The sequence below is a fragment of the Misgurnus anguillicaudatus genome, chromosome 16 (assembly GCF_027580225.2).
Source record: "Misgurnus anguillicaudatus chromosome 16, ASM2758022v2, whole genome shotgun sequence".
NCBI classification, from domain to species: domain Eukaryota; kingdom Metazoa; phylum Chordata; class Actinopteri; order Cypriniformes; family Cobitidae; genus Misgurnus; species Misgurnus anguillicaudatus.
Window position 1 is genome coordinate 14,556,729 of NC_073352.2, and position 15,674 is coordinate 14,572,402.

The 15,674-nt window shown below is 39.0% G+C and overlaps 1 protein-coding gene across 3 annotated transcripts in view; it reads right to left on the reverse strand.

Moving 5' to 3' along the window:
* pcdh11 (protocadherin 11) overlaps window positions 1-15,674 on the reverse strand; it is a 198,847-nt gene that overhangs the window by 96,398 nt on the left and 86,775 nt on the right. For 2 of the 3 annotated variants that reach the window (XM_073854157.1, XM_055177979.2), the window contains one exon: window positions 1,988-2,029. The exons of the other annotated variant lie outside the window; for it this stretch is intronic. In XM_073854157.1, coding sequence (XP_073710258.1) covers window positions 1,988-2,029 — 42 coding nt within the window. The remainder of the gene's footprint in view (window positions 1-1,987; window positions 2,030-15,674) is intronic. 3 annotated transcript variants of the gene reach the window in all.

Here is a 15,674-nt window from a genome sequence, read left to right on the forward strand (position 1 = left end):
GTCATATTGACACCAAGGGACAGATTACTGTAATAAAAAAAAAATGTTTACATACCTTTAGAACAACCTAACCAAGCCTAGTTGTTTGTGTATGTAAAGATAGATTATTTAGGAAAAGTCACAAAGTTTTATATCTCTGAGGGAACCTTTTTTTAGCCAATGAAATGTCGTTTGGGGTCATATAGACTCTAATGATAGATTGAGGGTTAAAATGAAATTTCTGTCAACATTTACTCATCCTCATGTTGTTCTAAACCTGTATGAATTTCTTTCTTTTTTTGATGAACACAAAATAAGATGCTTCCTACTTCCATAGTAGGAAAAAAATATTTTGGAAGTATTGTGATAAATAATTAAAGATGCTAAATGATGAAGAATATATTTTGATAAATGATGGTAAGCACACAGTTGAGGGTACCCATTAAATTCCATCATATTTTTTTATTCCTACTATGGAAGTCAAAGGTCACTATATGCTGTGTGTTTACCATCATTTCTTAAAATATCTTCTTTTGTGTTCATCAGAAAAAAAGAAATTCATACAGGTTTAAAACAACATGAGGATGAGTAAATGATGACAGAATTTTCATTTTAAGGTTAACTATCTCGTTAAGCCATGTTTGGAGAAACATCTGACAAATTGAACACACCTGAATCATCAAATCTCCAGAGCTATATATAAGCAACTTCTGAGAAATAATACTTAAATAATCCTAATTAAACATCTCCATTAAAAATTGGCCTATTAAATATAGCCTTTTACCTGAAACAGACTTCAAGATGTACTCTTTAATTTGTTTAGGACAAATTTTGTGGCCAGTTGCAAACGTTGTTTATCATTCCTTCAGCAATTTAGTCATTAAAACACCAAAGAGACTGCACGCAAGAAAAACATTGTAATAAGTGGCCACAATTCCTCTTAGCACACTCCCCTCAAATGTTATTTTCATAAAACGTTGCATCTTTCATTGTCTAAACAGCGGTGAAATCTAACAAACAGCATTCTCCTGCCATATCCAACGTTTCAAATAGCTGTTCTTATGACTGGAGGCTCCTTGGCAGAAAGTGGCATGTTATGTGCTAAAACAGTGACAGGACGGTCAAGCACAAGCTGTCGTAGTACCTCAGCCGTGCAGAACTGTCTGGCAGGCCTTGGACCTCCACCTCAGCTGTTAAGTGGAGGTGAAAGGAGCACGTGACCTGCCATCAGACAGTCGCCCAGAGAGCCTTATTTATGTGACTGTATTTGGTGAAATACAAGCATAGCTTTCAATGTGCAATATCTCACTGCACCTTGTGTGAGCCACGTGTACAACCTCCCACGAGCATAGACACATAGTTGAAGCATATGCACATTGCAATATTATAAACAATAATTGTAGATTGATGAGAAATTCTCAACACTCGCTGTTTGTTTTCTACTTAAAAGCATCCAACATTATTTAAATATAACATTCTGTGAAAATATAACGATGTCTTACATATTAATTAAGTGAGATTTAAATCAATGTAAAATCAATATCTGAAATCAAAAACTTAAATTTTATTATTAGATTATCTATAAGATTTGGAGTCAAAGTGGTTTTGTTTCTTAGTCCCAACACTTTAATTAAAAAATATTGTCTTATTAATTTAATCAATTTAGTGTATTTTTCAAATTCCAATATGTGACTCTGCTTGCTTTATGTTTTCTACATAAATCATCCTACATAATATAAAGGACATTCTGTGAAAAGATAACCTTGATATCTTTAATATTGACTGAGTAAGGTCATGTCAAAGATTTAAATCAATGATTGAAATCCAACTTTGATACTCCCAACATCTTAATTACAGTATGAGATTTTACAGACAGGGTCAGCTATTATCGTAAAGAAGTGGACACAACATCACGCTTATACATCAAGTATAATTCAACAAAACGTTGTAAAAATGTGCAACTTTGAGTTAGGGTGCGACAAAAAATAGCCAATAGAATTTAATTTACCTCACAGCCTAGAATCTGATGAGCAGAAAGAAATCTGATGAGCTGAAATACAGAATGATGTCATAAACATTGTCAGATATGATACGTTTTGTATGATTATATCCTTGTAAATATTAATAAATGAATAAAAAATATTTTTGAGAAAAATATGCTTAAAACTTACATATTCATACTAAAAACTTAAAATTTTGATTTCATCGAGAATGTAGTTGCACATGCTTTATATGTTATAATATTGCTATTATAATTTCCTTATAAATCTGTTCGCCATCTGTTCGTTTAGTATTACTGTGTTGCCGCCCAGCAAGCCATTTTTGCATTTTAAAGACATCTAGCCGTTCAAACAAAGCCCAGATGTCTACGCTAAAACAAGGCAAATTTGGGCTGTCAGTGAAAACTTAATATATGTCTAACCATAGCCCAAAAAAGAAACAAAATAAACAAAGAAAACCAAACAATTCTCAATTATTTTAGCAAAACCAAATTTAAGTTTGGCTAGACATGGGTTACTCATAGCCAGACTACATCGGGTCTAGGGTAAAATGTATGCTCTTGCTTACATTTGAGCTGTTTTGTGCTTTGTAGTTGTTTAACTCTATTTAAAAATACATTAACCTGCAATTGTGACAGCTACTTTATACCAAAAACAAACCTATAAGTAAAACTCACTGTGACAACTAGCCGTGGTCATCCCTGTCTTATTTCCCATTATGTTTTCAGACTGTTTTGTTCACACTTTTAAAGGTCAGCTCAGTTTTGCTAAGCGTGTTTTGGCACAAAGCCACTTCAGATTTTGCTCTCTCCCTGGGAAAATTGTGCATAAGGTACAGAATTATCAATCCTGCTCCGCTCATTAATGTCGGAGGCAGCAGGAGTTTAAAGTGGAAGTATTCATGTGATTAATAACACTTTCTCTTGTTTCGTGACTGTGAGCAAAGCTGCACATATTTACAGCTGACATCTGTTCCAAGCTACTTGCTTTGTCTGGCGGGCAAAGGCGAAAATACTGTAAAGTCACATATTATAAGATCAGTAAACAAAAGAATTGGCTTCCGGCGGTTGCGTTTCATTTTAAAACCCACATCCATCTTAGTAGATTAGCCGAGAACATGCTAGCGTAGCTCGATACGTGGCCGTGTGAGCGTAGCTCAATATGTTGCCACCTCAGAATGACGCCTCTATCTGTTTTCCGGCGCATTCTCATTTAGCACATGTTGCCTTTTTCATCAACTTATTACTATTAAGTGAGCCTTATTTCCCCCAACAATTCCCATCCTATCCTACTCTTTAAGAGTCGTATTGATCCTCGCACTACACACCATCCCCTCCTGATTTCATTAGGCCCAGTGCTGTTAATTACTCCACACTCTAACCTTTCAGTGTTTCATTTGGGCCGACAAATTGGGTGAATTAAAAAAGGAGCTAAAAAACGGCGAAAAGCCTGACGGTGTGGATCCCCGAACTGGTATGTCAAATTCCCAAGCGGCGTAATAATTAAAAAAGTTCATCAATGTTCCCTTTGCTCATCACATTATGCAGAGGCTGGGCTCACTGGTAATAGTTCTGGAGGATTCATTTAGGAAATTAGACCAGTTTGATCTGGTTCTTCATCAAGAGAGCAGTCTAAGTCCCCCCCGGAGGCATTCGCGGGTAAACTGCCACCTTTATTTAGTGAAACAGATTGAAAGCACGTGTAGTAGAATGCACAAAACATGTTTTACCTGCGAATTTGCTTTTTCGAGGCACGGCAGAAAGCTGAGCAAAGATTTTATGCCAATCCAGTCGTTTCTTGCCATTATGCGACTATACGATAATAACTTAATCATAATTGGCTTTTGATGCTTGGGAGTGTCGAATGCTCATTTTCAAAGGGGGATGAATTGATTTACTGCTTGATTTAATTACGCATTAAAATTCAATCAGGTACTTTCAACCAAATTCAAACTCAAATTTTCTGAAGCTGTCCCTAGAAACGAAGTGGAATTGAAGGACATCTTTAATTGCATTGTTGGATCTAACTTAATCATCAGAACTCATGGATTACATTAGTGAGGAGCTACAAGATGAAATGGGATATTCATATCTAAGTTATTGAAGAAACAATCTAGTCATACAGTACAGCTCGAGAGGTCAAGATCAAGGAAAGACTGCGGGAAAAAAATGAAGAAAACGAAGGGAAGGGGCTTAGGGAAATGTTTTTGCACTCCAGAGAAAACCCATTTGGAGTCAAAGTCACTGTTTCGCTTGCCACCAATCGGCAACTCTGCCCTCTACACTTCCTGAAATCCCTCATCAAGACTAAGGTCGAAACATGCGGCCTCGCCACGCACCTGGCTCCTGTCATTGCCGCTCGACGTGAAGAGAGAGAGCCAGAAGGTCGTCCGGGCGCTGAGCTTTGATGGAAGGATGATTGGAATAGTAAAGAGCTAATATCTGCATCAACCTTCACTGTTAGCTTCCTCAGCATGACATTTAAATTGTTAATGGTTTGGATTGTTCTTTTATTGAAAGACTTGACGCATCCATTCATTCAGAGTGGCAGTGGCATTGTCCACGCTGATAATGTGAAAGCCCACTGTATTAGAACTCATGCTGGAACAAGAGAAGAATCACTTATCACTGTCACTTAAGCCTCGCCTGGCAAACAAGACACCTGATGGTGACACTGATTAATGATGCTGGATAAGTTTGTGAACACAGCAGGATCCACACACAGGTTCCATCTGAATCATATTTAAACATATGGGCGCCATATGGATCTAAGCATTTCCAAAAATACGATGGCCGACCGCTGTGAATCTGCAGGTGTCGTATTTAGGGCCTTTTTCTCCATGTTGTGCAAATACAAACAGTGATTATTATTCAAATCATCCTATGTGAGGCAGAAAATTGCAACGTTAAATATATCATAAGCTGATTTAATTAAATAAAAGCGATACTCCAGCCAAATATCAAAATTAAATGCAATCTGAGATACATATGTCCATCATCTTTCAGACAAGCACATGTGGAGTTAGTTTAGGAAATGTCCTTGCTCTTCCAAGCTCATAATGGTAGAAAACAGGGACCAGGGATTGATGCCATCTTATGCCGAGTTCAGACTGCATGATTTTCGAACTAGTCGGGTCACAGATGTTTTCACACTGCGTTAGCGGGTTAGCGTTTAGTCGCTGCTGTTTCAGACTGCATGATGGATTGGCGACAGGGGGTTTCACACTGCATGACTTTACCATAGGAAGATTTGCTGACAACTTTGTCCCGGTCCGCAAACTACGTCTCACAACCAAACGCACGCGAGAAGTGACAAGGAAACAACGCGAGGTCACGCGTGCAAGACCGGAGTTCTCACGTGAGACTGGGATTATTATTAAAGATGGTAGCCCGCATAAAGCTTACCATACAAAGTGCATGTGCGCTCATTTGCAGCAGAAAGAAGAAGAAATAAAGATTATGAAGGAGGAAATGGTTGATGGAGAGACTCCTCCCCAAACTTCCAGCTGCCCTGTATGTTGCGCTCTCATTGGCTGTAGGTCATCGCCAATGTTATTTTCAGTCAAAACACATTTCACACAGAATGATTTTGAATCGCAGACAGGTTCAGATATTTAGCATGCCAAATATATCACGGATGTCGGCAACTTGTCAGCGATTCTCTCAGATCACGTCTTTGATAATTCACACTGTGTGATTGTCACTCGCGTGCATGAGCATCCATTTGTCTGTGATTTGGGCATTTGTCTGCGATTTCTCAAAACCTGTCGGCAAGTCAAAATCAGGGCTGTCTGAACTCTGCATTAGACTAACGCGATTCAAGAGAGTCACTGCACAATGTTCTTATGGCAACCAACGCTCACTATACTAAAACTGTCTTATTATTATTAGCTAGTTATTATTATACGTTTGAAATATGGATTTTTTTTTAACACATTGCATCGATTACCCGGAGAAGACCTTTATAAACCCCTTGGAGCCGTGGGGATTACCTCTGTAAAGAATGAATGCATTTTGGGGGGCTTTAAAGCAACACTAAAGAGTTTTTGCTCTTTGCTCCACCTACAGGTTGAAAGCGGAATTGTCCATTACCACTGTCGTAAATAATTTAGCCTACCGCAGCAAAGCTGGCTCTGATTGGATTGTAGGTCTGCCGTAAACCAAGTTTTTGTAGTTTTCACTCGAAACTTCTTTAGTGCGGTTTTGGCCTATAGAGGGCTGCAAAGCGAATGTGAAAGTGCCGTTCATCCACTAGAAACAGGGTGAACGGAAATTTTTTTGGAAACGTTATTTTAAGGCTTCCCTGCCAATGACGAATTTTTACGGCAATCCATGTTTCTGCTATTATCCACCAGGTGACACTCTTACTCAACTTATAAAACCTAGAAGCATCTCCTAAGGCCAAACAGTAAGAACTCTCTGTATGTTTTGATCATCGCTCTGAGTCTGATCTCTATCAAAAGTCCTTCACAAAAATGCAATTATCTCAGCTTTTTGCTTTAAATTTGGTATTTTTGAAGAAATCTTCCCATATTTGAGGGGTGATATAAAGAGAACAAAAGGAGATAGGATGAATGTTTTTTTTTAAAGCATTTCATTATATTGTATGTTTATATATTTAAAGGGGACATTTCACAAGACTTTTTTAAGTTGTAAAATAAATCTTTGGTGTCCCCAGAGTACATATGTGAAGTTTTACCTTAAAATACCCTAAAGATAATTTATTATAACATGTTAAAAATGCTACTTTGTAGTTGTAGACAAAAATGTGCCATTTTGGTTGTGTCCTTTAAAATGCAAATGAGCTGATAGAATGCAAACACTGATCACAATGATGGTGTTTTTTGAAATTGAAACTCAATTGTGCTGTGAATTATTTTTTCTCTTAAGGTGTCATGGTGGGATAGTGCAGATTAAGGAGTGGTCTTATTATAATAAGATCCCCTTATGACATCATGAGGGGAGCCAAATTTCAATGACCTAATTTTCACGTGCTTGCAGAGATTGGTTTACCAAATCTAAGTTACTGGGTTGTTATTTCTTACATTTTCTGTTGATAGAAGCACTGGGGACCCAATTATAGCACTAAAACATGGAAAAAGTCAATTTTCATGCTATGGCCCATTTTTTTAAAAACGCTGTCGGGGATAGACTTAAAATCAGAAGTTTTTCTAAAATAAAATAATTTCAAATTATTGTTCGTCTGAAAGATGATGACCATATGTATCTCGGATTGCTTAAGGGGTAAATAAATCATGGGGTAATTTCGATATTTGGCGGGAGTATCTCTTGAATATTTGCCCTTTATATTATCTTATAACGTCTTTTAGAAATCCATACCTGCATTATTGCTGTCACATAAAGATATCCTCAAAATCCATATCTGTCACACAGCCACACATTACGTGCCACACAGCATAATGTGGAAATTAAAAGCCTTTTGGAACCCTTAAGTTTAATTTTGTGACTTTTTCAAGTGACAATTCAGGCTTATTTCAAATACGAACCTCTCATGTGTTTATTTACACTTTTGATACACTTAAAGCTATTGACTTGGCTTTGCCTACTCTAACATTAATAGCAACGGTTATTGATTGTCAGGATTGATTTTAAACTGAGGGAAACAGATGCATACCCATGGTGGACTTAAGTAATTTATAGCGAGAGCGAGAAAGACAGAAAGGGAGATCCTAATAAGCCCAGACTAATTAACTCAATAACAGTTATCCATGTGCAGCGTTTCAAGTATTCATGGATCTTCAAAGTCTCAGAACAGGTCTGTTCTTATAATTTCAGCTCTTTTCTACCGAATCATAATTGCAGTTGTCAAGCAAAGCCCGTCTTGAGGCTTTTCAATCGTACAAATGAGGTGCAGCCTATCTGAGAATGTCTGTGCTTTGATTGCACACAGTCTTTATGAAACACTGTCTGTGAATAGCAGGAAGATGAGACTGCAACTCACAAAGCCGAAAACAGTAAGGCAAGGTCATGCGTTTTATCTTCAAATGTAATGGAAATCAAACTATAGTAATAAACAGTAAAAAAAAACATTACAGTGGGAGAACTATGACAATGTGGGGTTTTTTTGGAGGGGGTTGGGGAGCAGATGACTTGCAAACACTAAAGGTGAATCACAAAGCTACAAGTGGCAGAGCATAAAAAATATCAAAGTTGAAATTCTGCAATAAAAATAGGTGTCTGCAGTCAACTCGCTTCGTAAAAAGATTCCCACATTGGCATTTCGGTGTGGATTTTTCACTGTAGGAACACTAAGCACATGACAGGGGTATTTCAGACAGTATCTGGTATTCGGAAAATGTCCTGTGATGGATGTGCCTGTATTTTGCTTGCCTGGCACTTGCTTTTGCTGTGCAATATAGCAACGACTTTGGAGGATATTTCTTTATATCCTGAGAGCTAAGAGGTATCAACATTTTACAGCAGGCAGATTCCACTAAAAAACATTACACACGACTCACTGGAACCTTATAGACAGTATGATGAAGTTGCACAAGGTGACATGAAAAACAAACATTTTTACATTTAAGCATTTATCCCAAGTGACAAGGTATACCCATGAGATTTTTCGCAGCTAACGCAATGTTCTACCACTGAGCTATAGAGGATCATTTTAACATAAAATACAATTAACTCAAGCTTTATTGACATGACAAAACACAACAAAATAGTTATTGATATTCTACGAGGAAAAACATCATATGAAATGTAACCTGAACGTGTCCGCACATGAAAAACGGCTTATTAAAAAAAGTCCTGTGACTCACAACATAGCCTATGTCATCAGCAAAGGCAACGAGGGAATAAACCTAACGTAATTTCCATTCCAGACCACTCGCTGTTTTCTGGCTATGGCTATCAAAAGCAACATATGCTGTCACTGTGAACAGCGCTCAAATTCTTTAGAGCTTGGTTCATTCTGAAGCCGTCCAATGCTTGTTTATATTGAGTGTCAGGCTGACTGCTTCAAGACCGGTAAACTACAGCCCCACACGGACCTTTCGAGCACAGTCTACAAACAAATGTCTTCTTAAGTCCTTATTATCAACCATTCTCACAAGCTCTTCTGCTGTTCGGGGAATGTTAACAATATACAATTCTGGATTGGCTAAGCACCATCTAATGAGGTCATCTGCTAGTTATTCTTTTTTGTCTTAATTCTCATTCCTGAATCCCAAAGAAAAGTTTCGGGAGCGAATTTAAAATTCCGGTCTGCGTAACACTGTCACAGTTTTTTATTTTTCACGGCGCACTTACACTACATCTGCTTAATGATTATCATGCTGTCGAGTTTTCCCTCTCCAAACAAACATTCCCATCTGTGGACCAGAGCTGGGGATCTCAGGAAATCATAAATTTTGCCTTTTACACGCCTTTAAATATTCCCCTGTCTAATCCGTTCGCCACCTTTTGGAACGGTGCTGAGAACAAATTTAAGAATAGTACACAAATTATTGCCAGACTTGACAGCGAGAGTCCCGTGAATAATAGCATGAAGACGAGAGGGAGGGAAAAGGTTGTGTGAAGGTGAGAGGCATTAATTTGCTTTTAAGCTTATGGGAGATTTCCTGCATGCTCCTTGCGCTTAGCCACCCACTGTAAAGATGCAGCACCATCCCATAGTGCCTGTGACACCGGATCATTAGCATCTCACCCTGCATCGGGAAAATGACTACCTTCCACGGATGGATCATTATACCATGTTATAGCCATAAAGGCGTATAGAGCATCTGCAATAAACGCTCCTGGTGGCATTTTTTATTATTCTCGAAAATGAAGACTGGCTTACTTGTCAAAACAAGAATGAGATGGATAATGAAATGCGGGGCGGTACACATCACAATTCTGAATGATTGATTAATTGCATGACACTTGACAGCAGGAGTGTGATAACATTGTCTGAAGACCTCTTCTTTACAGATTTAGAAACGATTTTAGAGCTTAGATATGAGTCACGTGATCACCTCACACTGTTATTCATTCTACTGAAATATTTAGCACTTGACTTGAACGACTTTGATCACTGAGAAAGATCAGACACAATGAGATAAGAATCAGTCTAGCATTATCTTGATGTTCTGTACTTCAATGGCATTTTGATTAAACCCACTACCTTTATTCTACCCCTTATGATTTAACTAGCCCATGCCCTGTTTGTGGTCTTAAGCTCCTACAGGAGTACATACATACATCAATGGCTGTAGAGTTCTTTCAACAGTACAAAAAAGTAAGGCAGCTCACGCAACACTGATTCATAATGAGGTACCTTAGCTAAAAACTGTTTAATTAAATGAAATATTCCTGAATGAAGTTTCCATTTCATCCATCTCGCTAAAAAAGGTATCATTCACACTTAGTCTGGCTGCTTCAGACGGAAATTAGGTGAAGTCTAAAGTTTTCTCCGGGAGTTCCTCAGAGAGCTATAAGAACAAAGAAACATGAGAGCATTATTAAAAAGCGCAATGTATGAACTAAATGACCCCTCTGTGCCTGGCGTCTCCATACAGCGAAATCAGCAAATTACCTCTACCTGAATTACCTTCTTTCCCAAATCCCAGAATAATGGGATGAAACAAGATTACGCGTGTTGCTTCTATGTCACGCTGAAGGTGGTTGTTGTATCGTATAACGTTAATGCAATAACCAGGCAAGAGCAAAAAGCAAATCATTTGAATCCTAAAGGCTCGTGTTCTGTATACCCCATCATATCGAACTTTCTCCGAGAAGAGCTTTCAAAAAATTAACAGGTTAAGCCTTGTAGTCAAGAGGCTAATGCATGGAAAAAGCCTTTGGACCTGAGCTGAACCAAATCCAGCGCACAATGACACCCCATTAACATTACGGAGGACATCAGGAATGCTCGAATCCGAAGCTGGAGCAGATTTCCAGGTGGACAGAAGTCAAAAGCCTCGGGCTCCTGGGTACGTGCACTCAGGCACCTCTACAGATTTGACAAATGATTCTATATCAAAGGGCTGCACACAGATTTGACTTAATTGATTGGACAGCACGCAGCGAAATCCCTGATTGGTTTAACAAAGAGAGCAGGAAACGTGCCGTAGTTTCGGAAAGAGCTGCATGCTTTGTGGTGACAAGGGGAGAAATTGAACATTTTGCTTATTATTGAAATGCGTATGAAAAATGGGGCAAATTAATCCTGTTGTAATGCAATAAATCATCCAATCTGTGCAGGTTTACAGCTGTAATTCCAGAGGTTAGTATTCATTTCATCTCTTCATTAGTTGGGTCAACCACAGCCAGAGGACCTTGCGAGGAGCAGGTCTATAAATGCGCTACCCTGTGCACAGACCCCACTTTAATACGGCTGTAAAAATCAACATCTCTGCCAATTAAAGGGACATCGCATTAACACTGCTTTTGTAATTACTGATTACAAGAGGAAAATACAGCCAAGTACAGGACTGAAAGAAACTGGAAGGAAACCACAAGTCAAGTCCCCCATATAGGAGCTAAAAATACCCCAAATAAAGATGGACGCACACACAACCTGTTGCACGGCAGACACTGAGGGTCCGGCAGCACGGTGTACCTTTTCTCTGTTTGACATGAACATGCTGTGCTTGCTAGTGACAGCCGCAGCATAGCCCTGCACCCGGAGGTCACAAGTGACCTTTCGTATTGTGAGTTTTTCCAGTTCGGATACATGTTTGTCTGAAGACATCCGCCAAAAGCACCACGTTAGGACCGTGGTGTGGATTCAGGCATTTTGCTGCCTGTCTTCCAGCATCACGCCTACTCTCTCCTGAATAGTGTATAATATGCAAGCTCCTAACGCAAAGCATGCTGCCTTGAGTTTCGCATGCTACAAGGCTTAATTGCTGCATGACTAGCCTGCTGTTGGAATGCTGGAGGGATTTCCATTTATTATCTAGTATGAATCACTTTTAAGATGTGCTTACTCACCACTGGTACACAACACTATTCCTAGCAGGAATGTGGAGGTGTGCATAGTCATAACTGCAAATTACAAAGCGAGAAAAACTGAGAGGATGTGACATCATAGCTGGCGTAATGACACCCCTTTCTTGTGTATACGTACAGTGGTGTAATTGGTAAAGCATTGCATTAGCAGCAAAGGTCACAGGTTTGAACACATGTATTGAGAAAAACATAGATCTTGTTATCCACTAAAAGCATCTGCCAAATGTATAATGCATGTACCGTATGTGTGTGTTTGTATGGAGAGGTACGTGCCTAGTTGGCAACTCGTGCCAGGGATCGGCATGTTTCGCGTGCAGGGAGGCAAGGGTCAAATCCTGCTTTCCATCTGCCATCTGCTTTGCGGTCTCAGTGGGGAGCTTTGGCGATATGGCACCACAATTGTACAAAACTGCTAGGGTTAACTCGCTGCCTTGATGAATTGACTTTAAATACCTGCAAAATATCGGTCGGGTCGTCCACAGACGTCTCCAGAGCAGACGTGCCTGTTCTAATGTCAGACAAATGATCACTTGCCTCAAGTCAGGGCCACTTCATCAACGTTAAGCGGCGAGGTGTGCCATCCTTCACGTTCTGATAGAAGATCTGAAATTGGGACTCACTCCACATTCACTATTGACCTATTGTGAATAACAGTGCCTGGAATGAATTACCGCAGAGAGGACGAACGCATAATGTAAGATATTACTGGGAAATTTAACAATGCTTGAGCCTCGGGGACTCTCACAATGTAATGTATGGCCTTGGAGTACAATCGCTGTGGCAACCAGAAACCCAGGGTGACCAAGTTGCCCACCCACACGGACAGCCGTTAATCATCTTCACTCCAATCCTGGCACTGCAGAATTTGGCCGACGTGTCAAGCAGCAATTATGTATACTTAGCTTTCTCTCCACCCCCGTCTGCTGCGCTCTCCCTCTTTCTTTATTTCTACCCTATCCTCTACTCCTTTCTATATAATCACTGGGTTTTTAAAAGCTCTCTGTTCATTAGCTCCCTTTCATTGTGAATGCATACAACAGCAGCAAAGCAAATACGAATGGTCTTAGCCGCACACAGTGCGCCATTCCTATTATAGAAATCATATCTGACCATTTAGCCATTATACTTTCATTCTGCGCTGAGTGACACACCAAATTACTCCACTGCTTCATTGCTTTCTTTGCATATTGGTTTGTGCAGATCACAGACGTTAATGGGAAGCGACGAGACAGAGATTATGTTCTGCTGGTCGTGGGGAAACGTTAACGCCATCGCAAATCGGTGGCATCCCTTCATTACCTCCACCCAGATCAGCTGGTTTGAGGAGAGCTGACGGCAACGTGGGAATTGCAACGCTCTCCATATTTCAAGGACAAAACGGGTGTCGAGGAGGTGAGTCCGAGTGCATCAGCATCGTATATGAAGGTTTATAATGAAGGTGATCTCGACAGGGGTGAGCGGCATGGGCTGGTGTGAAGGACAGGTCAGCAATTAGAGCCCTGTTGTGTGCCAAGAAGCCCAGGATAAGGCTGATTGCCTTTTTGTGTATGTCATACAATGAGCACTAGTTCGGTTTGGTATATTGCAGGCTGACATAAATACTTTGCAGCTTTTCTTGCAGAATCAAGTCACTTTAGATGGCACTCAGTACATTAGAGATTGTACACTTAATACCGCCAAAGTTTGACCACTTGCTGACAGACTGTCAGCTGTGTCAGTGCCTGCCATTCAATTACTTTTTGCAAGGTCTTTACTCTCGACCCGCGCAGTCAACCGGAAAAGGACATGATCACTTTGGCACATTTGGGGTTAGTGCACTGACAATAGCGCGAGGTCTTTCAGTACAACACTTTATTTCTCATTGTGGAGAAGCACAATTTTACTAAAACTGCTCAAGGCGGAGAAGCTTTTAGGTATGAAATGCATTTTTTGTTTTTCGTTCATGTACACAAAGAACGTGACTGATTCTTGTCGCTGTTTGGTAAATCCTAAGCCAAAGAGCATGAAATCACAGATAATTCTACATCTTGTAGCAATAGTATGGTTTAATTCAGAGCCTTGTTTTCGAGGAGAGATAAGACACAATAAAGGGGAAATATCTGCTGTCATGCCTCCTTGCTCTGTTGCATGGCAGTGTCAAGAAAAACATTTTGTTGAATTTAAAGATATAGAAGTATGAAAAAAATATTCACAGAGAAAGATAATGTCTTTTAGAAAAATCTCCATAGATACAAGAGCACCATTTATGTTTTATTTACAGTACAACATTGGTAGTGAACTAGTTTGCTTCAGCACCCAGATTTTATAATGAGTATAGAATAATGAAATGTGATAATTAAACTTTTCTCCGCCACCGTTTAAAAAAGTTGCCAGTTTCATGATTTTCACAAAAGTTTAATATCTTCCAGAAAATGTTCTTTAAATATATAAACAAACAATATATCAAATGAAAGAACAGACCATCCTACATTCATTTATTCTCTTTTTACCACCTCTCAAATATGGGTAGGTTTCTTCAAAAATACCAAATTTTGAGCAAAAAGTTGAGATAATTGCATCTTTGTGAAGGACTTTTGATAGAGATCAGATTCAGATTGATCCTCAAAACATACATGGAGTTTGAACTGTTTGCCCTAAGGGAATACATCCGGGTGTTATAAGTTGTATAAGAACACTTCCAGGTGGATAATAGTTGAAATACGGATTGCCGGAAAAACTCGTCATTGGCAGGGAAGCGTTTTCTCTTAAATGACGAGTTAACTCGTCAATGGCGGGGAAAGAGTTAATTTGCAAAGATGTATTAATATACACTGAGCAGGATAAACCATGAAAATTACATCTGACATCGGCTATATTGATATTTTTCATATTTTCTTTTAAAGGGCAAATATTATGCAAAATCCACTTTTACAAGGTGTTACAAGGACATAAATGTGTGTTGGCAGTGTGTGAACACAACAACCCTGCAATAAAAAAATCCACTTTTTCCTTATTTTTAAAATCTATATTAAACCAAAACATTCTCATTAAACATGTTGTTTTGATTCTCTTGTTAATGTGATGTCACACTAACAAAGCCCCACCCACAGCCACTAATTGACTGGTTAACTTTACCCAAAAGCTTTTCTTAATGTGTTTGTAAGCATGTTGTAGCACTAAAACGGCTAATGATACTATTGTATTCACAGAAATAATATATATTTATTAAGAAAACACTCACTGTCTGTTGGTAGGGAGTGAGGGCAGCAGCTCATTTATATTTAAAGGTACACACATGAAAACAGCGCTTTTTTCCTCCCACCCAAATAAGTGCATTTTGGACATGCTCTAAGAAATGATCTGTGGGGTATTTTGAGCTAAAACTTTATAGACACATTTAAGGCACACCTGAGATCTTGTGAAATGGGCATAATATGTGCCGTTTAAATCATATAGTTTTGTACATAGTTTTTGAGAATGAGTGCATGTCCATGTTGACATCTGCCATATTTGGCTCATTTCTACTAAGTGGCAGATGACTTTGTGTGCACATAACATAACAGATTTTGATGGCAACAACCAAAGATATTGGATGAATTTTCCCCTATCTCTCTTTAAAGAGTTGATGAGCCTATTTATTTTGCTATTCGAACTATGCACAATTATACGGTTAGTTAAATGTTACTATTTGCATTTAGCATTGATTGCAACCTTATCAGAAGAGATGTGAGACCACCGGGTTGCAGCCCACCAGTTG